The sequence below is a fragment of the Gekko japonicus genome, unplaced genomic scaffold (genome assembly GCF_001447785.1).
Source record: "Gekko japonicus isolate JY-2015 unplaced genomic scaffold, Gekko_japonicus_V1.1 scaffold50, whole genome shotgun sequence".
NCBI lineage: Eukaryota > Metazoa > Chordata > Lepidosauria > Squamata > Gekkonidae > Gekko > Gekko japonicus.
The window spans coordinates 578,353-604,388 of NW_015164666.1; the positions used below are offsets into that span (position 1 = coordinate 578,353).

Below are 26,036 nucleotides of genomic sequence, written 5' to 3' on the forward strand. Positions count from 1 at the left end.
TGATACCACTGTTTGCCAGTCTAACAAAGTTTTAACAGATACACAGAACTCCTCATTTAGTAGCTTTCCTGCAGTGGAACACAGCAGCGCCCTCTTAATCACAAGCGTCCCATTGGGAGTGAGTAACTTGCTATCTGTAACATGCTGTACAGTCTGCTCCACAGGACTGTGCTACAAATGAAGAATTTAAGCAGCAGGAGTGGCACCAAATCACTAGCAGATGTAAAACAGGGAAGAATCCAAATGTTGACAACTAAAATAACATTTCAAGCCTATATACTCAAATATGGGCAATAAGCTCTTGATAGCTATTTATCCCATACATTTGAATTTCCTTACTCAATTTCATCTCAACATTTTAGGATTGATAGTCTGTTTATTTAAATAAATACATTTGAATCTAAATACATTCTCCCTTTCTAATCTATTTTGGATAGGAAAGCTCTTCAAATTGGAAAAAAGGGTAGAAACTGCATGAGATTATACAGAAACAATAGCATATATTTGCCCTTGAAAGCACATTTCAGTCCAAGGCAGAAGATATTTTTCTTGAGAACAGAACAGCAAGAAGAAACTATGTAGAGATATTCTAAGCAACACGTCCTGGGGGTAGAAACTTGATTTGGCTCAAGAACTGTGTGTTATCCTTGCTTCACAGCAATTGAGCTTTTGTTGTTGTTCAGTCGCACAGTCGAGTCCGACTCTTCGCGACCCCATGGACAATCTCCCGCCAGGCTCTCCTGTCTTCCGCCGTCCTCCGAAGTTGGCTCAATTTCATGTTCGTTGCATCGCTGACACTGTCTAACCATCTCATCCTTTGCCGTCCCCGTCTTCTTTGACCTTCAATCTTTCCCAGCATCAGGGTCTTTTCCAGTGAGTGCTCCCTTCTCATTTGGTGGCCAAAGTATTTGAGTTTCAGTTTCATTATCTGGCCTTCCAGGGAACAGTCAGGGTTGATTTCTTTGAGGATTGACTGATTTGTTCTTCTTGCAGTCCAAGGGACTCTCAAGAGTCTTCTCCAGCACCATAGTTCAAAAGAATCTATTCTTCGGCGCTCGGCCTTCCTTATAGTCCAACTCTCACAGCCATACATGACTACTGGGAATACCATTGCTTTGACCATGCGGACTTTTGTTGGCAGGGTGATGTCTCTACTTTTTATCATGCTGTTTAGGTTCCCTTAGGTTCCCTTAATTTGTACACTCTCTGAAGGCCAAACTAGATGTTATGGCTTCCATGGGTAGCTGAACCTTGCCATTTAAAATGCTGAGAGGGTCCAATACTTATCTGGCAATCTTGTTCCCCCCTGCACCTTTTCAAGTGGCAAAGCAGCAGATCGGGCCCTCGCAGCATTTTTAAATGGCCAAATTCTGCTCTAAAATGGCACCATAACATTTAGTCTGGCCCTTTGACTCATCTTCAGAACCACTATTCGTTCCTACATAGAACTTTTTTCAGTGAAATAAGCAGATGTACAACCCAGCTCTCCAGCTTAAACATCTTAAAGGTGCCACTGGACTCCAGCTCTCCAGAATAAAACATGTATTCCAATTCAACACAGATTAAAAAATAAGCACAGATGACAACAGGGGATGTAAGCAAAAAAACAAACAAACCCTTCTTTCCCACCAATTTAAAATATCTCATTTTTTTAAAAGACTGCATACATGATACTGTGATTTTGTAGCCTTCTTTGTGTAAAAAAAAAAGAGTGCCACAAAATATCCCATCGTTTGTACAATTTCTACCAACACTACATCTACAAAGTTCCACTTACCTTGTCTAACAGCTAATGTTGTGGTATAAACCAAAAATAGGAGAATGTAGTTGAGGAAGCTCTGAAAGACTGGAGTGTTGGCATGAAAATCCTCCGACAAATACTTGCTAGTCAAGCCAATACCACAAATAAGCAGGGACAGAACCTGTCCAAGAGCTATAGACAGCAGAAGCTCCCTGGAAGAAGAAAGGAAGACAAAGATACAACATAATCAGCATCACTGACTGGGCAGGAAAGAATCCAGAAACACACACATTTTGTAAAATACTAAATTGTGGCAGGAAAGATTACTCAGTGATTAGTGAAACACAGAGCAAAATTAACTCTACTGTCCACTACTCAACATTTCAGCACATCACATTTTCCAATCATGCAGCCAAATGCAAGCTCTGGGGAAATTCTGATCTACACATGGAATTCATGTGCAAGTTTCTCTTTCAGTGGAAAAGATAAATGGTAGAGTTCTCCACAACAGTGAGGTGAACAGGGGCATACTCAGCAAGAGTCCAGGGCAATAATCCAACCGCTATGCCACAGAAAAGGCAAGATCCATGTGACATTATGGCAGACGTGGACTTAAACTACTGCACAAACACTGGTGATTTAGAACGGGTCGAAAGCACACTTCTGAGATGGGTCCTGACTTCAGCTATAGGGCCAGAGTCTCTCCTGGCTTGGAATGCAGGGTTGGAAGTAAGCTCCCCCCACATCCCTGTCGGGCAAAAGGTGAGAAAAAGGGAGTCCTGGGCAGTGTTCCCTGTAAGCTGTGGAGTCTTGTGAGCAAAAATTCTACTTTGTGAGCTACGGGCATTAAAGTTGTGAGCCAGCGATTCGGCTGCTGCATAAGTTAGTTTGCTCTGGCGCCCTCCTTCCTGAGCTAAGAGAAAAATGTGTGAGCCGGAGGCTAAAAAACTGTGAGCTGGCTCACACTCACTCAGCTTAGAGGGAACACTGGTCCTGGGGACCATTTCCAAAGGAAGCAGAAGAGAGGTCTGGGTGGGGAGAAGGTATGTTTGAAGGCACTCTGTGGCGGGAAATGCCAGTCAGGTCAAATCAGATCACTCTGTCGAATCTCTAGTGGAGAATGTGGACCTAGACTTTACTTCTTTGTAAGGCCTCAGTGCTAAGGCAACCCAAACCTTTATACGATAGTGTGTGTGCATGTGTATGTGTATGTTAAGTGCTGTTGTGATGACCATATGAATTAATGCCTTCAAAAACTTCCTATTGTTAATACCCTTGCTTAGGTCTTGCAAACTGAAGTCCATGCCTTCTTTTGCTGAATCAATCCATCTCATGTTGGGTCATCCACTTTTCCAGCTTCAATTTTCCCTAGCATTATTGTCTTTTCCAGTGATTCTTGTCTTCACATAATACAACTAAAGTCTGATAGCCTCAATCTGGTCATTTCAGCTTCTAGGGAGTTCAGGCTTGATTTGATCTAGAACCCACTAATTTGACCCAATTAGTATCCCGATTAATTACTGAGACATCCCGATTAATAATCTGAGGATGGAGTAGGGGGAGAAGCTTCTGTCTCTTGAAGGCTGTTCTTGCTTTCACTGGGTGTGATGGGATCATCTAGAATTGCACTCAGTTCTACCCTTGCTCTGCACCTCTCACTCTGTGTACTAGGCTGTGGTGTCACTAACACATGGATGATACCCTGCTCTACTTTCCTTTTCCACCTAATTCTGAGGAAGATGTTGATGTTGTAAACCAGTGCTTGGAATCAGTAATGAGCCGGATGAGGGTGAACAAGAGGAAACCTAATCCTGACAAGGCAGAGTGCTCTGGGTTTAGTTGAAAGGAAGATCAGGAACTTGAGATCTCTTGTGTCTTGGATAGGGTTACACTCCCCTTGAAAAAAGAGGTTCACAGCTTGGGAGTATCACTTGACACTGTAGTCACCTTTGAAAATCAAGTGGCTAATGTCATTTGAAGTGCTTTCACCCAGCTTTGGCTGGTACATCACCTGCACCCAATCTTGGTTAAGTCAGATCTAGCCACAGTGATTCATGCATTTGTTACATCTAGACTGTACTACTGCAATGCACTCTACTTGGGGTTACCTTTGAACAGTGTTGGGAGGCTGCAGCTAGTGCAGAATGTTGTGGCTAGACTGGTGGTTGGGGTCAGTTACTGGGATCAAGTGACCCCAATCCTACAGCAATTACACTGGCTAACAATGCTCTCCTGAGCCCAATTCAAGGGGTTGTTTTTGACTTTTAAAAGCCCTATATGGCTTAGGACTGGGATATCTGAATGACCATCTTCCTCCAGATGTTCCTACCTGGGAACTAAGATCAGAAGGAGACGTCCTCTTGACTGTCCCATTGACCCAAGAAGTTTGTCTAGTGAGTATACGAGGGTCTTTTCAATGGTAGGCCCACGATTCTGGGGCATCCTCCCTAGGGAGATGTACCTAGCCCCCTCATTCTCAGTCTTTAGGAGGCAACTAAGACAGTTTTATTCATGACAGATTTTGATTAGTTCTTTTCCCTACCAGCTGTTTAAAATTACTGTTTTCAACTGGAGGTTTTTTAAAATGTATTTTATTGTTTACATTGTGAGCTGCCTTGAGCTCCTATAAGGTGACAAGGCAGCTAATAAATGTTTGAAATAAAAAAATAAATACTGGATATGGCCAAAAACTTGATTTCTGGACACTTGTCCAGAACACTTATCCAGAAAACAGAGAGGAGCTGATCTCAGTTGCCAAGACAGAGAAGGAAAGAGAAAAGCCAATAAAATGGATGGCAAGATCATATCTTTTACAAGTTCACTTAAAGAAGTCAATAGGGGAGTCAGTAAGCATTTCAGTGGAGAACCATTTGTGGAGGATGGTACTCACCTGAGCATTCATTAATCCCCCATCCATTATTAAAATGTGATGAAGCTGTTTTTGACACATCTTCTTTACATTGACTACTGTCACTACAAATCCTTCCACTACTAGCAAGGCAGTTATATTTTGAAAGAACTGTTTTGTTGGTAATGTGATTTTTTTACCTTTCATATAAACAAACTTCTAAGCGTTGGGCCTCATACCCAAACATGGAAGAATACAGCAGGGAAAACAGGCTGCATTGCAGTAAAGTTCTCTTGTGCCCTATGCCACAGACGTCTTTTCATAATACATATGTGACAAACCTGGCAAGACTTCATTTATAACTTCATGACATAGCTGTTACTATACAAGTGAGTAAATTGTGCTCCATATTGCAACACTAATGTGGGCTGTTAATTTCATGTAATCTTTTTTTTAAAAGGTGGGTGGTTGCCTTGATTGCACCACACCAGCCTCTGATAGAGATAACCAACCACACCCAGATGTACAAATTGGCAACATGTTTCTATAGGTGCATGCACATTTAACCTACAATTCCTAACACAATTGAAACTTGGATGATCTGTTTTTTCCAAAGTAAAGCTATTCTGTGCATAAACTGGTTATTCCTGTTCTGAAGCAATCCAAATATTTCAAGTTTTGGTGGCACAAAAATGGGAAATTTCACCCTGTAGTTGTAATTTTGCACTTAAAGAGAATTTGTCTTCTGTGATGTTGTCATTTTGGAGAGCTGTTCCTAGAGCTCTTCATCATCTTTTTGGAATGTCACTATCCTGAATAATTCAGATTTATCCACAAATTTGACTGTCTTCACTGTCTGTCACAACTCAAGATCATATTTTTAACTCCCCCTCACCATCAAAAGGAGACTATGGGCTTACCTTGAGGACTTCTGTCATCAGTAGAGATGAAACCTGTTGATTTCTCTCTATGCTCCACTTATTGTTCCAAACATGTAAGCAGTCTACAAGATGACCTATATGTTACATTTTCTTGGGTGCCTTGGTCAAAATCTTAAAGCTCCTAGTAAATTTAATGTATACAAGCTTGTAATGGCACCCTAAAAGATCTTTGTTAGGTGATACTTCTCTAAGTAAAAACCATGTTGAGTCTTTCTTAATGTTCTCTACCCTTTACGATCCTTTTCTCCATTTATGCAAACAGGTCAGCAAAAACCATCCCTGAATCTTTTTAGAATCAAATTTTATATCAGTTGCTTTGCAGGAAATTGGTTTTAATGGGAAGTTACACATTTTTATTTAAAAGAGTAACAATTTCACGTACAAGAACTATTACACAAATGCCATCCAGCACAAACCCATGATAGTTATGAGATCATTTTGGCATAGAGGGAGAAGTTTTATATTGTTATTGTTCAGTAACCTTTTGAGAAGCATTTCTATAAAGAAAGGAGAAGGTTACCCAATTGAGCGAGTGAAATATTTGCTTTTTCTTCCAGGGAGAATTTCTATGAATACTACCTTCATATTCACTTGCTCATTTAAACCGAAACACTAACAAAAAGGCATATATATGCTTTTGATTTCTGCTGAAATCAAGTTGGATTGTAGAAGTCCATAACCATAATAAACACTTAATTCTACTAAATGCAAAAACTGCCCATCTATGGGTGGCATCATAAGCAGAGTTTTATTCTTCTAAGTCCACGGAAGTCAGTGGGCTTAGAAGGGTGTAATTTTGCTTAAGATTGCACTGTGAACCACAAGAAAGGTCATGATCAGTAGTGCGCAAGCTTAGGTATCTGCTAAATAAAGTTCCTTGAAAGGCCATTTCCAACTTCTTGCTGCTTCTGTTACCACTTCACCAAGGCCCTTGCTTCTATCCATCCATGACTATGCCTAGCTCAGGGACATTCCTTCGATCAAAGCAAGTACCAATTATGCTAGAAAATTCTTTCCTAAACCAGTGAGGGAAGCACAGAAATCAAGCAGACATACTCAGGGGTCTTTTCATAGAAAAAGAGGTGCAGGAGCTCATTAGCATAACATATTAGCATATGCCACACACCCTGACATCACCAGAAGTGTGTCAGAAGGCCACACCCCCTGACATCACCGGAAGTGTGTCCAAAGGCAACACCCACCGCTCAAGCTCCACTGGACTGTTTTCGATTGATAGCTATGGGTGGAGGGGGGGGCATGCAGATCTGTCCTAGCAGAGAAGGAAAAACTTGTGCCTGAATAAAACTTGGTCTTAAAGGTGCCACTGGACTGCTTTGGATTGGTAGACATTGGGGGGGGGGAAGAGATGCAGATTCTCCCTCACAGAGGAGAGACAACTTGCATCTGAATAAAAATTTGGTCTTAAAGATGCCACTGAACTGCTTTAGATTGGTAGACATGGGGGGGGAGAGGCAGATTCTCCCTCACAGAGGAGAGAGAGATGGCACCTGAAAAATCCCCCCCCTCACCTTCTTCAACTAACCCAGGCTTAAGGGCACAGAGACTCACTTTGCAAACCACCAGAACACACCAGATCGCCTCTAGCCAGGGATGGGAGGAGGAGATCTTTCCCGGGATGTGCGGCTCTGCATGCCTCCGAGAAGATGGAGGATGGGGCTGGGGTCCTTGCCTGGGCTGTGCGCAGTGGCCCAAGGGAGGCAGGCAGGGACGGGGGGAGAGATCTTTCCCAGAGCGCTAGCTCCAGGCAGATGGAGGATGGGGTTGGGGGGGGCTTGCCTGGGGCCCCAGGCAGGCAGGAAGGGGGGGAGAGATCTTTCCCGGAGCATGTGGCTCCGGGAACATTTAGGATGGGGCAGGGAGGAAGCTAATGCATCCTCCTGCTTCTGCCTCCTTCTGCAATGGAATGAGGCTGGAAGCAGAGGGCGGCCGGAAACAGGGGCGGGGCTTCACCATGTGCCCGCCCCCCAGCGCCTCACCCCCGGAGTGCCGTACCGGGGTGCTCCGGCCCCATCTGAGGCCTGGACATACTTATGTGTTTCCCAGGGTTGCCAGCCTCCACTACAGAGCTGGCAACGCTAATCGTTGTCCTAACAAAATAAGGTCTTTTTCCTGTTTAGATTAAAATATCCGGATTGATTTTTGCTACAGTTTACGTAAACCATCATGACCAAGGGAATTCAGTGCTCAGAGCACTGAAAGACAAACCAAACTTCTGCACATGAAAGTACCATTAGATATTGTTCATATTCAAAGTTCATTAATAGTTCAGATATTAACAAAGTATTCCCACAGTCCTCAAGCACAGTGATTGCACTCAGTGGGGTTCCATGAAATTATGATGACTGTGAAGATGTGATGCTAAAGGCCTCTTATTTCTGATCAGGACAACTGAAGAGATAGGCATTTTACTTTGGAGGTTTGGATTATACAAAACTTATACCTTAAATTTCTCTCTCTTGACAATGAAATGGTCAGCTCACACCAGCACAGGGAACAGAGATGTGGAAGCCTTAAAATGCCAAATAGGCTTCAGGAAAAACTTCCTGGAAACTTCAGGAAAGCTTCTTTGACCCTCAGGAGGTGGAGAGAAATAAAACCTCTTGAGAGGGAGGATCTCTTTTTTCTGGTCCCATTTAAGCTGATGGAGCTGTTACCCTGGCTCCTTCTTGAAGGTAGCCATTGCTATGTGGGGGACTGCAGGCCTGGAGAAAGACTCTGAGGTAATGGTAACCTTGTAGGACCACTGTAACTTCTGCATTTAGGAGCTTGCCTTACAATAACATTGGCTACAGCATTTACAGAGTGAGGAAGAGAGGAATTGCATGTTTGCCCATTTCTTTTGGATCCCTTGCTCAATCTGTTGCTATGCTGGCAGTATGCATGGTGGGCATTTCCTTTTTAATAATTGTTTTAAAACTTATAATACTGTCAGCTCTTCTCTGTACCACCTAGACCTCTACCATTTGAACATGCTATTTTAAATGGGAACCAGTGTGGGGGCAGTCTATCTATTGGCAAACTGCTAATCCCCCAGTGGTATGCAAGTCCCCATGGTGACAGCTGTAGGCATGAGGCAAGGCTTCAGAACAGCTGCACAAGGAAGGGAAGCTGGGAACCCTGATCCTTTCAGTAGGTAACTCCTACAAAGGTCAGGTACTGGCAGTAAGTGAACCGAAAGAAGAAGAAAAAAACCCTTCTGAGGGATGGGAAAGCCAGTAGGGCTGCCAAGTGGGGGCGGGTGGCGGGTAAAACCCCGCTTTGGAGGCCTGATTTCCGCCGCCATGGAATCGGGCTCCGGGGGGAACTCCGCCCCCCGAAGCGCAGCGTGGCTGCGTCCACATCGATCACATTGGGGGCATGGCCCCGATCGTCGGAGGGAAAACTCTATGGTTTTCCCTCTGACGATTGGGGCCACTCCCTCAACGTGTCGATGTCGCGCGTCACTTCTGGTGACGTGCTGGCGGCGCGCACACGCACATCCACCAACAGCTCACGGAGCCCGGCGAGGCTATCCCGCCGCCAAGGTAAATAGACTTGGCAACCCTAAAAGCCAGGCAAATGGCACATGCCAGGTAGAGACCTTGGATGGCCTCTGGTGTCCAGTCCCCCAGAGGGCAAGATGGAATAAGGCCTGCAGGTCAGTGAGACTGTTTTGCTAAAACAACCAAATTTCAGAACTGAAGTGATGCTCTCCAGTATTGTGCAGACATGGTTCCTATTCCCTCACCAGTATGTTTAAAAGGAGAAATACATAGCAAGAAAGATAGATGTCCACAATGCATCGTGACATGGTGTACAAGAAAGGCCGCAATCAAAGCCACTCAGAGCCATCATGGATGCTTCATTTGTACAGATAATGCTGCTACTGCCCCCCAAGCCCCTTGCCGAGGATCATGGACTCCAAGAACTTTCATGTTCCCCCCTCTTCTCAGCAGTCCAGGCCAAAATTAATCCTGGAAATCACTTCAGTTGGTTTCTGGTGCAAACATACCAGATTCTTTAAGGGTCCATACTTAAGCATTTGTATTAAATTCCTACTGTACCCAATTAATACTGAGAAAAACAAGTTAGCACAGAGCAAAATTAAGTGCTGAAAATAAGCAGGGATTTCTCAGTACATAAAACCTTCAATTTTAGATACAAGTTAAGAATGAGATGGTTCCAGTTTATTGGTTTTCCCTTAGGCTCCAAGATAAATCTTTCCCTTGCTCACTAGTTTTCAGCCGCAGTGAGAAAATGTGGCAGCTTTCGACAGCATGGCAAATTTATTACAGGGTTTGACACATGTTGATAGAACAGACTGGGGAGGGAGAAAAACTCCTCCCCCCCAAAAAACAAGGGCACTGATCTCATTTTCCTATTTTTAATAGAGTTTTAAATTGCAATGTATCTGAATGAGTTTGTTCTTGGTGCAAATAAAGAGTTCAAAAGGAGATAGGAGCTCTCCCATCACAGATTTCAAAAGGGTGAGCATACAGTAGCTCCTGGCCTGTGGAACAGTGCTCTGGGGACTCAAATGAAGCAAGAGATGGAAAAGCTCATTGGTCTACAGCAAAATGAATCACACACACACACACCCCCCACAAGTGAGGTCCCTTGAATTTTTTTCTACAGAAACTCTGTCTAATTTTCATGTCATGCATCATTTAAATTATTCTTTATATACAACTCTCTTCTTCCTCTGAACTGATTTGCAAACATATGAAGCTGGTTTACACCCAACCAGACCAAGTCAGTGAGAGAGGATGGCATACTGCCATCTTTGTATACACCATCTCTGTTGGCCTTGAATCGTATGTTGCTGAAGACAAGATACATCTCCAGAAGGCAACCACCACTGATGGGGCAGGGGAATCAAATCTAAACAGCAATCCCTATTACTCTTGCTCTGCAGCTGCTAAGCCCTACTTTGCTTAAAGTTAGCTGCACCCCAGCACTCTTCACCAATATCTTGCCCCAGTCGCATGGCAGACTGAAACATTTATGGCCAGATATAGATCCTCTCAACAGGAACAATGCAGTCACGCTGCTATAACCTCTCTCTCTTGCTAACCTAAAAGCAACTGTTCTTGGGCAAGGGAACTTCAAAGAGAGAAGCCAATGTGAAATTTGTTGATTTACAGTTCCGCAGGGCCTGTGAGACGGAGCTCTTCCACCAGGCTTTTAATTAGGAGCTGCCACTACCACCTCCACCAACTACCGTAAGGAACAGCCCAATGACGAACAGTGCTTGGGGGGGGGTCAACAGTGGGAGGGCTTCCAATGTCCTGGCCCCACTGGTGGACCTCCTGATGGCACCTGGTATTTTTGGCCACTGTGTGACAGAGTGTTGGACTGGATGTGCCTTTGGCCTGATCCAACACTGGCGTCTCTTATGTTCTTATATAAAACTTTTACAGTACCGCGATGGATTGGTGCTGCCAAAATGGGCTCTGGGTTAATATCCCCTGTGTTAATATTTTCAAGCCTTCATCTTGATTTGACTGAAGCAATAATACCACTGAGCACTTTATTAATGTTAATCTGATTGTTTTATGTTGATTTTAATGTTTTATACTGGCACTTGGTGCCTTTGTTGTGAGCCACCCTGAGCTCGCTTGCAGGGAGGGCGGGATAAAAATGTGAGAAATAAATAAATTAATTAAAATTCATTAACAAGTTTAACAGGGATCTAGAATTCCTCAATCACCAGATAGTGTGCCATTGAGTCAAAACCAATTCATGGTGTGACCCTATGAAGTTCCACCTCATGGAGTTTTCAAGGCAAGAGATAAGCACAGGTTGTCTGACATTGCTTTCCTTTGTATAACAGCCCCAGTCTTCCTTGTTGGTCTTCCATCCTGCTTAGTTTACAAGCTCTGAAAATCAGGCTAGTTTGGGCTATTAGGGCTCCTACCCTCAATCATTACAGGTATTATCTTGCTTATTCTTCTGTAACTTCCCATAGTATTTGCTTATCTTGGGCCCCGGTCACATGAGCGAGATAATCCGGGGGGGGGGGGGGGTGAAGAAACTTTTTGCTCCAGAGCTAAATGAAGTGCGGTATAATGATCCCACATTCCCCCAAGGATCCGTGCTCAGGCCATCAGCCACTGATCACATGGTGATGGTGAAGCGTGGCAACACAGTACCGCATTTGTGCACATGCGTGTTTGTGTGCATACCACAAAGGCTTCCAAAAAAACATCCGGTGGGATGCGGATGGGTGCCGGATGCAACAGGATACCAGCACTTCTGTGATCAGATGCCTGCCCGCACAGCGCGTTTTTCAAAAAATACTGCACTTTCCCTAGTATCTTTTAACTCCACATTTTCAGCAAGGCGCCACGGGTTGCCTACGGGTGCAGGACACTTGCCAGATGTTTACGTGTGATCGCGCCCGTAAAATCTCCATGGCAGCTGTCCTTATCACATGGCTAATTCTCTGTGTGACCGAGGCCTTGCATTAGATATTATGTTACTCCTGCTTTGCCTATCTAACAACAGTTGGGGGTGGCCAACTGAGTGATTTCTGTTTTTATTAGATCTTATTTTAAGCTGGCATCTCTTTGTGACATCTTCCTTCCTCCTCACATTCTTGTTGTGAACATAAATATAAAATATACGTGCCAATGAATCTGATGAAGTGACCTGACTCATAAAAGCTAATGCTAGAATACATGTAGTCTAAGGTGACATCTAAGTATTACTTCTTTCCTGTGCATAGTTTTTAATGTTTACATTTCCACTGTATATATAAGAATGATTTAAAATTATAACATCTGGTTTAAAATTATATGTAGTTATCTATACAAAAGTAGTCTGGATGTTATACAAAAGCAGCGCGGAGGGGAGTGGGAAAAAGGATGCTGGAGAAGATTGCATCAAGACTGATTGCATTGTTTTTATGGTCTGTAATCCATCCTGGGTCTCAGGCAGGGCTGCCAAGAGGGGGGTACTGAGGAGACAAAATTCAGGGTCCCAAGTTAGCTGGAGAGCCCTTGAAGCCAGTGTTGTGCTGTATTCATTAAAAGGTAAAGGTTCCCTTTCTCGAAAGCCAGTCGAGTCCGACTCTAGGGTTGCGGTGCTCATCTCCGTTTCAAAGCCAAAGAGCCAGCGCTGTCCGAAGATGTTTCCGTGGTCATGTGGCTGGCACGACTAAACACCAAGGCGCACAGAATGCTGGTACCTTCCCACTGAAGTGGTACCTATTTATCTACTTGCAATTTCTTGCTTTCGAATTGCTAGGTTGGCAGGAGCGGGGGCCAGAGATGGGAGCTCACTCCATCATCCAGCACACTTGGGTCTCGAACTGCTGAACTACTGACCTTCCACAGCCTGCAGTTCAGCATCTTAACCACTTGAGCCACTGCAGCTCCTGAAGCTGTATTCATAGAATGCATTTTTAAAAATCTAATGCAGTTCTGACTGCAGCCACAAGGGGAGCAGGAAAAAGCACTCAAGAGTCTGTTGGCTGGGCCTTTTAGCAAAGTTTATTTGGAGGCTGGGGAAAACAGTTTGCTGATCAGATCCTGCTAAACTCCTCAGCCAAGCCGGCATCGCCCCAAGGCAAGATCAGCCAGGACAGGCTACAGTCCTTGCCAGGATGCAGCCTCCTAACAAAGTCTGTGGTTTCCTTTTTCCTTTAGTTCCACCCAGCTCCTGCACAGCCAGATCCTTGCAAAAGAGCAGCCTTTAGTGAATGTGGTAGTAAAAACAACAACAACAACAACCCTTTCTGTCTTTTCTCTCTTTTCCACACCTTTTCACTTTTGTTTTGCTTTCTTCCTTTAATAATCTGCCATTCATCTATCCCTCCTTCTGATTTCTCTCCCTCCCCATCATTTTCCTCCATTTTGTCCTCACTACAACTCTGTGAGGTAGGTTATGCTGAGAGTGTGTAATAGGCCCAAGGTCACCCAGCAAGTTTCCATGGCAGAGGGGGAATTCGAAACTGGGGTTCCCAGATCCTAGTCCAACACTTTAGGCAGTACACAAGTTTAGCTTCCATTGCAAATAGCATGTTGGAAGGGGTGAGTCTGGACATAACCTGGGCTCCAGGGGTCATTTCGTAGAAAAAGAGCTAGGGGGACTCATTAGCATGTCATTAGCATATGCCACACCCCCTGACATCACCGGAAGTGTGTCATAAGGCCACACACCCCGCCCCCAACGGTCCCGGCCACTACCCTTGCAGCTCCACTGCCGAGCCCCATGAGGAGCCCGGCGGTGGACCTGCAAGGCCGGCGGGAGTGCAAGGAAGCCCCGCGAAGGCCCTCCCTGGCCCCAGGCAGGCGGGGGTGGGGAGAGGCAGGGAGGAAGCAACTTACCCTCCCTCTTCTCCTGCCTCCTCCTGGCTGAATGAGGGCCGGAAGCGGGGCGGCCGGAAGCGGGGGGCGGGGCTTCATCATGTCCCCCGCCCCCCGTACCTCACCCGGGGGAGTTGTGATCCCCCGCGATCCCCCCCGAAATGACCTCTGCTGGGCTCAGATATTACAGTCTGTTTCATTTTTAGCCCTGGAACTCCCATGATCATCCTTCGCAGGTGGCCAATTTTGAGATTCCTAGTTTCATTTTCTAATGAGTTATGCCTGCCACAAATGGACAGACAGATGGATACACAGATCCTTTTAATATTATACATGTGTGGTAACAGCCAGCCAAGTGATTTGTCTTCTTATGATATTTGGTTTGGATCAGGGTCATATGGGGGGGGGTCCATGTGGAATCTTTGTCTAAGGGCCTATGGTGGCTCTCAGCAGTCCTGGTCTTAGCAAGAAAGGCGGGCTATACATTAAATGAAAGTAAATATGATCAGCAATGCTGCTTTTCCAAGGTCCTCAATCACATGGACACAAAACGTTTAGGCTCTGAGCTCAAGTAGGGCTGAATGGATGCAGGAGTGCAGCTAAGAGGCAAAATCTTATTCTACATGCATAGCTGAACACACTTGTGTTACTTATGTACAGGGGTCGTTTCGTAGAAAAAGAGCTAGGGGAACTCATTAGCATAACTCATTAGCATATGCCACACCCCCTGACATCACCGGAAGTGTGTCATAAGGCCACACACCCCGCCCCCAACGGTCCCGGCCGCTGCCGCCAGCCTTGCAGCTCCACTGTCGAGCCCCATGAGGGGCCCGGCGGTGGACCTGCAAGGCCAGCGGGAGTGCGAGGAAGCCCTGCAAAGGCCCTCCCTGGCCCCAGGCAGGCAGGGGTGGGGAGAGGCAGGGAGGAAGCAACTTACCCTCCCTCTTCTCCTGCCTCCTCCTGGCTGAATGAGGGCCGGAAGCGGGGTGGGTGGAAGCAGGGGGCGGGGCTTCATCATGTGCCCTGCCCCTCGTACCTCACCCGGGGGAACTGCGATCCCCCCCGAAATGACCTCTGCTTATGTATACAAGGGCTTGTTACAATGAAGTCACTTCCAGTTCCTATTCCCTCTGCATAACACCACATTTGAAAGAGCTAGATTAAAACATTAAATCGTATATTAAAGATATTCATTTTTAAAAGTAAACCTTTTGATTTAAAGAAACCTCCTTAAGAACTCAAAATATAAACCCATGAGATTGGCACACAAAAGTCCATATAAGAGATTAAAGTCAATGCAATGAATTTCATTCATCCTGAAAAACCATCAGCACTAACAGCACTGGTGACCTCCATGAGCCATCAATAAATTTCTGCCTCAAGGAAACCTGACTTTCACTGAACCTCACTGAGATTTGGGTTTTACTGTTCACTGTTCTTGATGGGTCCCTTCAGAAGTGTGGATCAAATATACTTCTCTAAAAACCGAAATCCACTCATGCATACGCTTCTGTCCTTCACTTATATGGAGTGAAAACCCAATAGTTGCTTCTTACGGATAGGGTGAAAAATGTATTATATTCATATTCAGTTATGTTTTATAAGTAAACAAGTGCTACAGTAGAGGTTGTAGCTCACTGTTTAATTTATGTGCTTTATCTAGGGCTGCCAAACTTCAGGTAGGGCCTGAAGTTCTCCAGAATTACCACTGGTCTCCTGACTACAGTGATCAGTTACCCTGCAGGAAACGGTAGCTTTCAAGGACAAATTCTATGGCATTGCATCCACACTGAGTTCCCTGTCCTCCCCAAATTTCACCCTCCTCAGGCACTGCCCCCAGATCTTGAGGAATTTCCCAAGTCAAAGCTGGCAACCCTAGCTTTAGCCAAAACACTGTTGTTGTTGTTGTCGTTGGCTAGGAGATTCAAACACTATTTGAGAAACCGCAGGTAAGCATGAACAGGATGGGCATCTTCAGTAAAGTTCATGTGAAATGTTTAAAACAAAATGAACAATTTCTTCAATGCAATACATTATTAGAACACAAGACAATACATAAACATACTGTCAGAAATGTGTATACACACACACTGAGACTCTTTTAATTGGCTCCCTTCTTCATTATCATTATGTATTTCTGTGCAATCGAAAGGCTAGAAATGTGTGCAAAAGTTAACATTTTCAGTAACCTAATATATTGATAAGCCTAACCGGGCCATGAAATCTGTAAGAACCTTTTGTCTTCTCTTTATTTTAAGCCGTGAGCTGGCAAGAAAAGTAAGGATTAAATCCAAAACAGACGCTTCGGATTACTTTGTGTAAACTGTATGCTTTCTACTAAAGGATAATCTGTTACACGGAGTAAAATTCAACCCTAAGAGAGACCTAGCATGTATCCTATATAACAATTTAAGTCTTGTTAAATATCTGCAAGGGAATTTAAATGCAATTTGGGCCTTGAATCAGCAACATACATGCAGAAAGATTGCTTTCAGCTGCTTTCAACATTCTACTCCTCTCCTACAGACGGATTCTCTCTATATATATATATCAAGATGACTCTCAGGTTCTGTATCTCACACTGAAAGAAAATGAAAAATCACAATTAAACATTCAATTTCTTAAAATGAGCAAGAAAATAAAATGGAATCAACAATGGTTTTTGCAGGGGGTAATTTAAAGAAGACAGTTACACTTGCAGATTTGATTTTTGAGAGACAGCAGTAAAGGTTAGGCAGCTGCATATCTTTAAATGGAAAGCTGTACTAGCTCTGTTCTTGAAATCTGCTTGTAATCACAGTTCTCATGTTCTACAATTCATATGTACACATTCCAGAATCTGAGTATTTTTTTTTCAAATCTGCTACTACTACTGAAAGTTAATAATAAGTATTAGTAAGTAGTGACCTCCTAGTGGAAGGTAATACATTGAACCTTTTTTAAAAATACGGCCAACAAACTGCAGACCTTAAGAACCAACCAAACTGAAACTAACCCAGGAGCCATCTAAACTAACCCAGGAGCCATCTAAAGCCGCCAAAAAGCGTGGCTTTTAAAAGCCGCGCCAAAGTTGAAACGGCGCGGCGGGATCCCACGGATCCCCTGGCCACGCCGCCTTTCTCCCCGGCATGATCAGACGCCGGGGAGAAAACACAGATCGGACGGCGAGCCAGCCGAACTGCGCATGTCGGAGCATGCGCAGTTCGCCTAGGAGCCGGGGATGCGCCGGCGCAAGGATGCGCCGGCGATCAGACTCCCGGTTTGCGGCGCACCATTGAGATGAACCACCTCGGTGGGTGGTTCCAACTTGAAGCGGTTTATCGCGTGGATGGGCCAGTTCGGGGACGGAAGCACTACGCTTCCCAGATGTTGTGGTGTGATCGCGGCCATTTGCTCCGCCCCCGAACCGTCCCGCTCCCGGCCCAAATCCCCTCATGTGAACGGGACCAATTATGGTCTGCCCCGTACTTGGTAATGTGTCTGTCTTTGCAGGTCTGTCTTTGCAACGAAAACAAGAGGTTTTTCAAGCAGCTGGTATATTGTATTTGGCTTGAGGCTTCCCTACTCCACCCCATGTTGTGCAGGTTCCCCACTCCACCCCATGCAGCCAGCTGGGTGACCTTGGGTCAGTCACAGTTCTTTCAGAGCTGTTCTTTCAAGAGCAGTTCTCTCAGAGCTCTCTCAGCCCTCACCAGGGTGTCTGTTGGAGAGAGGAAGGGAAGGAGACTGAAAGCCACGCTGAGACTCCAAGTGAAGGGTGGGGTATATATCCAACTCTCCTCCTTTTTCTTCTTCTAGGTCTGATATAGGAATTATATTGAAGGTCCAAATACAGAGGGAGCAGACTGTAAACTCACTAGAACAAAGCTAGATATCTTGAAGCAAATTGATGATCAGTTTACAATTCCTGTTAGACGTCAGTCATCTTCCTTCATTTTAGATCATGAACATTAACTTCCCTTTAACAGCCTAGAGACCATTTTCTCTATGCATTTGTTACAAAATCCCTTCATTAGCAATTAGGCAATACCTCTCCTAAAATAGTCTTTGTCCGCACTCATAAGCATGCCACTCTTCTCATTTAATCCTAGAGATGCCCTTCACTTTCCACATATACCATATGTTCCTACTTCTATATATCAAGACCCCCTTTTCTTCATTCTGCCCAGCCTTGGTGACCTTTCCTTATCACAATCCTTGCTCTCTCAACTCTACATAAATTAATCTAACATTGAGCATCTTTCATTAGTAGCATCTCTTATTCTTGCTTTCAAATGTTCTGCCATTCTGATAGTGCTAGAATGTATCCTGCTGCCGCTCCCCAGAGCAAAGTTTGAAGCCTTCCTCCAGCCCCTGAAGACTTTGTCCAACTTAAATGGCTCCAATGGAAGAACCACTCAGGCTGGAGGAACTAAGGCAGGATACGTGCCATTTTTTCTAGTAGCCTCCCTTTAACTATGGATGTGGTCACACTGGCGGCTTGGCATGATATGGTGCCTCCTCTAACTGAACCGGTTTAAAGTGTTGTGGGGCATACCAGCCAGACAGCACACCCCGCTGCGGATTACCCACGCAGACATCCCGTGGTCAAGCATCCACGTTATTGCTGCACGTCAGCCACAGAACACACTGCCCAAAAAAATTCAGAATGCATGCCTGCGCATATGTGTGCATGCACGCATATACACATATAGGCATTTTTAAAAAACCCTCTCTAGAGGCAGAATGGACCTGCAGGTTCAAACTGCCAAATCCATTCTGCGCGCATTCCCCCACGTTTAGACATCTGGCCATGCGCAGTGACTGCACAGGGAACCAAAACCACCACTTGTGATGTGGTGCCTTTTTAACCCAGCTCCAAGTCATCCTATGATGGGATACGTATGGCTGGGGAATGCCTGACAAGTGTGGCGGTCTGACTGCGCCCATGTGATCTGGAGGGGAGGAGTGCCTGTGTTGGACCAAACTGCTCGTGTGATCACAGCCCAAATGTCATCACCTCTGCCCTTAAAACTCACTTCTAGAGGCATTTCTAGTTCAGAAAAAGATCATATGTTAAGTCATGGGATCTTTTTCTGAACTAGAAATGCTTCAACTTCTCTGCAAGCCCTTCATATCCCATTATCAGTGGTCACTACTTCCTTACTGAATCCCAATCTGTTTTGTACTCACCCCAAAACAGGTCATTTTCATGCTAACGACTTTTAGAGTGATGCAACCAAATTCTAGCACTTTAATAGTACATGGCCCTGTGAGGACAGTCACTCAACACACGCCAGGACTCTGTTTGATGTTTTTCTGGCGACATTTTAACAGCATGGATGACAAATCAGTAGAAGTGAGCCTCTCCCATAAGTTACTCACCCAAGCTACAAGTGTTCAGTTCTCATTCATGTGGGCAGGTAAACACACCCAAATGTCTGAACTTATAGTGTCAGGTAATAAACAGCAGAGAATGAAAAAACACGGTCATCAGCATCATCTATACAGCACTTTTAAGAGACAAAATTATAATTCTCTTTGCTTCAGCCCTTAGTGACAAGGTGCTATTATGTATTTTTATTTAAGTTTTTAACCTGCCCTTCCTCCAAGGAGCTCAGGGTGGTATACATGCTTCTCCCTGCATCCAATTATCCTCACAACCATCCTGTGAGGTAGGGTAGGCTTAGAGAGAATGAATGGACCCAAGGGAACCCAATGAGCTTCATGGAGAATGGGGATTTGGACCTGAGTCTCTCCAGGCCTAACCACCATACTACACCATCTTTCAGCTGAGGACCTGAGGCCAACAGGGAGTAATTTCATCAAGGCTATCTACTGAGGTCATGTTTCCATCTGAATTTCATCCCATGTTTCCATTTCCCAACACTGGGCCATTGTAGCATTCACCTCCTCTCAAATTCCCTTCCTTAGGTTCAACAGAATGTGCTTTTTGACTAATCAGAAAAAGTGAAATGCTTTTGACTAATGTTTACATTAAACAATGCATTATGGGTGTTCTTGGGATGTTTTCTGCACTCTGTTTATTAGGCCCAGATGGTGGGAACAAGCTCATGGGGCTCCCTCAGTCATTAGTCTTAAAAGCAGTGGCATATTTGTGGTACTGTCCTTCTCTTAAATCTCCACCCCTCATTAGTTTTCTTGCCCTACCTTCCCATAGACTCAGAACAGGAAAATGGGAGGGGGAGGAGGAGAGAGGAAGAGTTGGTTTTATACCCTGCTCTTCATTACCTGAAGGAGTGCCAGAGCAGCTTACAATCGCCTTCCCTTCCTCTCCCCACAACAGACACCTGTGAGGTAGGTGGGGCTGACAGAGCTCTGAGAGAACTGTGACTGACCCAAGGTCACCCAGCTGAAGGAGTGGGGAATTACACCCAGCTTTCCAGGTTAAAAGTATGCCACTCTTAACCACTACACCACACTTTCCACATAGCTGAAGTTTTTATCTCATGTCTTCTTGGAAAAGCTTAGGAAGGTTTCCAAGGTCAAAGGATTACACGGAGAAGATTTGAGTAAATATATAGGGGAATTTCAGATTACCCCTTTTAAGCCGTTATTGTACCGTCTTGGAGTAAACTGGTACAGGGGCGGCCATTTTACACAGCCTTTCTCCTACCGGTAAGGAGCTGTCTCTGAAGCGGTTTGGCACTTCAGACTGCGCTGCTTTGTTTTCCTGCCCTTTTACGCCCGTGTGGGCAATCTTTGTCTTTTTTTAAATGCTATAGTGCTATAGCACTATAACACAACACCAGAAGAGCACAATAGCAACCCCATTGGAATACCTGGACTCCATTGAGATACATGAGATCGGGGGATTTAAAAATAGGAAGTGGAGGCTCGGGAATGCACAGTTTGAGAGCATTTGCAAACAGCATCCTCCTTTTGATGGCCAGCATTTCAGGATGCCATGCCTCCAGGGGGGACCTGGGGATCCCCTGTACTTTCAGCCAGTGTTCCCTCTAAGCTGAGTTAGTGTGAGCTGGCTCACAGTTTTTTAGCCTCTGGCTTACACGTTTTTGTCTTAGCTCAGGAAGAATGGCTCCAGAGCAAACTAATTTATGCAGTAGCCAAATAACTTGCTCACAATTCTGCCAGTAGCTCACAAAGTGGAATTTTTGCTTACAGGATTCCACAGCTTAGAGGGAGTACTGCAGAGTTACAGCTTATCTCCTGCCTACAGATATCAATTCCCAGGCATATAGCAAATGCTGTGGAAGGAGGACTTCATGGCATTGTACTCCATTGAAATCCCTGTTCTCCCCAGATGTAGTGGTCTCATGTATCTCAGTGGTCCAGGCATTCCAATGGGGTCGCTATTGTGCTGTTTTGGTGTTGTGTTATAGCGTTATAGCGCTCTTAAAAGAACATTTTTTAAAAGATGGAGATCGCCCGCATGGTCAAAAATGGGTGGGAAAACCTCATCATTGGAGGAAGTGCTATGGAGGCATTTTACACGGTACCCCATAGCGCTTCAGGAACGGTACGGAAAATTGAAGACCGTTTGGAAGCAGTTTGCAGGTAAAACGGCTCAGGAACGCCTCCCTAACGGGACAGGAGCGTTTGTGTCTGAAAGGGTTAATATATTCCGTTAGGGAACCGTTACTAAAACGGTTCTGTCTGAAATGTCAGTACAAAAACTGTTAGTGATCAGTTCCTGAAACAGAACATATCAGCTGTCTGAAATTCCCCATAGTCTCTCAGTTTTCACTGTACAATGTAACAACTGGCTGTGCAGCAAGGTTATAAGAGCACAGCAATCAAAAGCAAAATGATATTGTTATTGACCCAAATGTAGTTCTAATGCGTTCTCCTAGGATGTAATGAGAAATCTTTCACTCTCTTATTTCATAGTTGCAGGCACTTTACTTCGTAGCATTACCAACACTGAGATGGGAAGGGCGCCTACCAATGTTCCCTCTAAGCTGTGGAGTCCTGTGAGCAAAAATTCTACTTTGTGAGCTACCGGCATCCAAGGTGTGAGCAAGTGATTTGGCTGCTGCATAGATTAGCTTGCTGTGGAGCCCTCCTTCCTGAGCTGAGACAAAAATGTGTGAGCCAGAGAGTAAAAAACTGTGAGCTGGCTCACACTAACTCAGCTTAGAGGGAACCCTGGCGCCTACATGGTCCATGCCACCTTCACAGCACACGGTCACATCTCGCTTTATTGAATAGCCACCTGTCACCGTATGTAGCACATTTTTAGATTATGTTATCCTGGCATCTCTAACCATCCCCTCAGAATCTGTAGACAGTAACTCTAAGGAAATCAAAAAGATGTGAAAGAGAGATTATAAAATTAACCTAAGGTTGCGGCCACATGTGCCAGAAAAAAACAGGGGGGAAGCGAGGCTATTTCCACTGGAGGAATTTGACCCACAGTTGCATGATCACACCTCCCTTTAAAGCTGTGGGCGCAGTCTGTCAGTGTGTGATCAGACACAACTGCGGGTGAGTCATTTCTTTTGTGTGCCGTTTCCCCCCCATGCACTTAACCAAGGGATCGATGAATTGCACCTCCTCACTGAGGGCTCCCTATGGAGTTTGCGATGATGTGCATACTGCAAAGGGGGGGGGGAAACAATGACGCGGAGTTGGGATGGGCTGATCAGACCATCCCAATGCCATGAGAGCGAGCTGGAGCAATCAGGCACAGGAAAGTCTGTCCGTGGCCTGTCACAACCTGTTTACTACTGGATTTTCCCCAGTGTCTTTAACTCTGCTTCTGTGGTGGAGCAGAACAGGTTGCCAATGGGTGCGGGGTGCTTCCCAGATGTTGCTGTCTGATCACGCCCTTTAAATCTGCCCAGCATTTGCACCTATGTCGGGTCTAATTGCGCATATGATCGCAGCCTAAGTAGTGCTGAAAAATAATAAAATAAAATATCAGCAATAAAATCACTCTATGACATCACAGGACCCCAAGAGATAACAGAGGGAAAGTCCTGCTGTAAACAATGGCTGGGATCTAAGGAATGACCTAGGCTCATACAGGATTGTGAACTAGTTCCAGGGAGTTTGTAACCTTTTTCGTGTGAATAGCAGGCTTCCTGCCAAATCACAGCCTACTTTGGAAACACCCCAGTATTTCCAAAGAAGTTCACCAAGTGGCGTTATCGATTTCATTTTTAGCCCACTCTTCTTGGAAGGCGCTCAGGGCTGGGCTGCTGCTCTAGAATAAATAAGTCTAAAGGCCTCTTGGGTTTATGAAACTTATTGACTGGTTCTCTGGATAGTAGCAGTAGTAGCAGTAGCAGAAGAAGAGGAGGAGGAGAAGGAGGAGATTGGATTTATACCCCATCCTTCACTACCTCAAGGCGTCTCAGAGCGGTTTACAATCCCCTTCCCTTCTCCTCCCTAAAAAAGACACCCTGTGAGGTAGGTGGGGCTGAGAGAGCTCTCTTGAGAACTGCCCTTGAGAGAACAGCTCTGAAAGAACTTGTGACTGACCCAAGGTCACACCAGCAGCTGCCTGTGGAGGAGTGGGGAATCAAACCCAGTTCTCCCAGATTAGAGTCCACACTCTTAACCACTACACCAAACTGGCCTAGCCCCTCCCCCCTGTGGCCCACAGAGTATGAAAGCAAGTCACTTCAATTTTGATAGGGTTTTAAGAAACCAGTATTTAACCCATACAACACGTTTAAACCAACAGGCAAAGTATGTGTTACTTAAACCCTACCATTTGGGGGGAGGATTAGTGAATGGCAGCTGATTGACAAGAAATCCATTTCTTTTATAGACAGGAGATGACTGGCAACACATTCCACTGAATATAAGGCAGGTAAACTTAGCTACCAAGAACAATGAGTTTACATTAAATTTGTTAGTTTAATAGCTTAATTACTGTTATCAATCTGGTGAAAATGCAGAGTAGTTCCTGAAACTATGGGGGGGGGGGGGGACACACCAGGCCCTTCTCTCCCTCCACATGACAGAAAAGGAAGCATATCCATTATGTTTCAAGTGAAGCTGTTATTTCACCAAAGTAGTATAAACTTTCTTGGAGAAGCATTTAATTATATGTATGGTTGTATATTTGCAGCACTTGTCATGGTTAGTGTCCAATGCAAGGAAATACTTGCCACCACACTTTTCAAGCAACAGGAATAAATATCAATTTGTCCATGGATGTGTGTGAAATAGGTCCACATGATCTGTAGTGTTTTATTCCACAAAATGTTTATTGCAAAAATGTGCAATGTCCGAAACAACAGAATAAACACACACTATCATCCACAACCTGCTATTATTATGCAACAAAAAGTTCTCCTTACAAATTGGCAAGAAGGGCCTAGTACCATTATTTGGACAGCAGAATATTCAAACCCAATATATTTTGGCAAATAACTAAATAACCTTTATAGGCCCCGGTCACACAGGCTGAATAACATGGGGGGGGGGCTATTTGCGCCGTCGCAGTTTGATCCACGATTATGCGTTCAGATGCGATGGCAGCTTCCTCCTTTGGCACCCGCGGCAAACAGGACGACGGGGGACAAAACTGCGCGCCAACACGATCACACCTAGGGAATCCGCATGCAGCCCGTGGCAAACCATTTGCCAGTAGGTCGTCCCAGGTACTTTTTTAATGCGCATCTTCGGCGGGATGCCACGGGTTCACCATGGGAGCGCTATGCCTCCCAGATGTTCCCGTGTAATCGCGCCGGAAAACTCCGCGGGAGAATCGTGCCTTCAGCGCGGCAAATGCTCTGTGTGACCGGGGCCATAGTTTCCTTAACATCTTCTAGCTCCATGGCAAACTTTTTTCTCTCTCAATTTCCCCCCCATATTTAATAAACAGGGAGATGGAATAGCAGTGATTCATTAAAAGAATTACAACAGGAGATTGATTGGGAGATGGATAGGAATTTCTTGCCCAGCTAGCAGCAGCAGGTTCCCCAAGCGTGTAATCACAGAAGATACTCAAATAAAGGAAGTTCTAGCCAAAGAATGTAGCTGTTACACACCCTCCAATGAATAACACATTTCCTTCTGGGATGGCCACCCTCTTGCAGTTATTAAACACTGAGATACATATTTATTTAGTTTACTTAGAGGCTGCCTATTGCCTGAAAGGTCCCCAAGGCGATTTAAAACTTATTTCATAAAATACAATAAAATCACTCTCAGAAACGTATGTAGAACAATTTTTCAGCAGCTCCAACTCATCTCTGGAGTACTATTAATGGCCCTTTAGAGAAGAGCTAAGTCTTTACACTCATCTGGGAGGCCTTTAGAAACAGCTTCTCTTAGCTCTTGAGGGAGGGAGTTCCACAGCTTCCTACCAGCTGAGCCTCTGCTAGATGAAAGCCCCTTTGTTCTAATCTTGGGTTGATTGATATGGGTGAATGGGGTCCATTTAGGACTTTAATGGTCAAAACCAGCAGTTTATATTGATCCCAGAAACAAGCTGTAAGCTAATGTGTTTGGCAAAAATGGACTTAACATGATCACTCAGGTGAGCACACAGAAAGGACTCTAGCTACCCTGAATATTGAAGGCCATGGGTTGGATCCGACAATCCATCAGTGGAAGCTGCTAAGAGTACCAGATCTTCCCCACATTCTCCTCCCTCCCCAACCATACAAAAATTGATTCTTGGGGTTGCAGAACCCGTGTAGATAGCTGGATCATGGCCTGTGGGCTGCAGTAAGCAGTTGAATGAGGGGCAAAATGGTCTTTTCTGGCTCTTCCATCAGTGGCACTCAACCGACAGAAGAGGAAGAAATCTCACCCCCTTTGCCGTATTCACTTCAGCCCATCGACTTTTGTGACTATTATGCCACACAAGTCCTCAAGCCTGGGAATCAAGTTTCCAAATGTCATGGCAGGGGGATGGGAATGTGGGAAGATACAAGACCCCTGTGCAAGCAGGTTGCTGAATCCAACCCACTGTCCTACAACTCTAGATGATCTTTCTGGATGACTTCATACACATGGAAGGATAAAGGGGGCTCCTGCTTACTTGTTATCAGTTGAATAAAACTTTGTTGGTCTTAAAGGGGATACTGGACTCAAACTTTGTTCTGCTCCTTCAGACCAACACGGCTACCCCACCTGAATCTGTTATCAGCCAAACCAGTGGACAATGAAGGGGAGGTGCTGTTGGCTTTATCCCAAGACTTCATTCCTCTCAGCTACTAACTCCTTGTGGGAAGATATTGCTTTGGAATTCAGCAGCAGTGAATTGTTGTTGT

The 26,036-nt window shown here is 44.9% G+C and overlaps 1 protein-coding gene across 1 annotated transcript in view; it reads right to left on the bottom strand.

The window, feature by feature from the left end:
- Positions 1–26,036, bottom strand: part of SLC35F1 (solute carrier family 35 member F1) — a 349,356-nt gene that overhangs the window by 167,307 nt on the left and 156,013 nt on the right. The window contains exon 2 of the mRNA XM_015409056.1: positions 1,778–1,953. Within this exon, the coding sequence (XP_015264542.1) occupies positions 1,778–1,953 (176 nt within the window). The remainder of the gene's footprint in view (positions 1–1,777; positions 1,954–26,036) is intronic.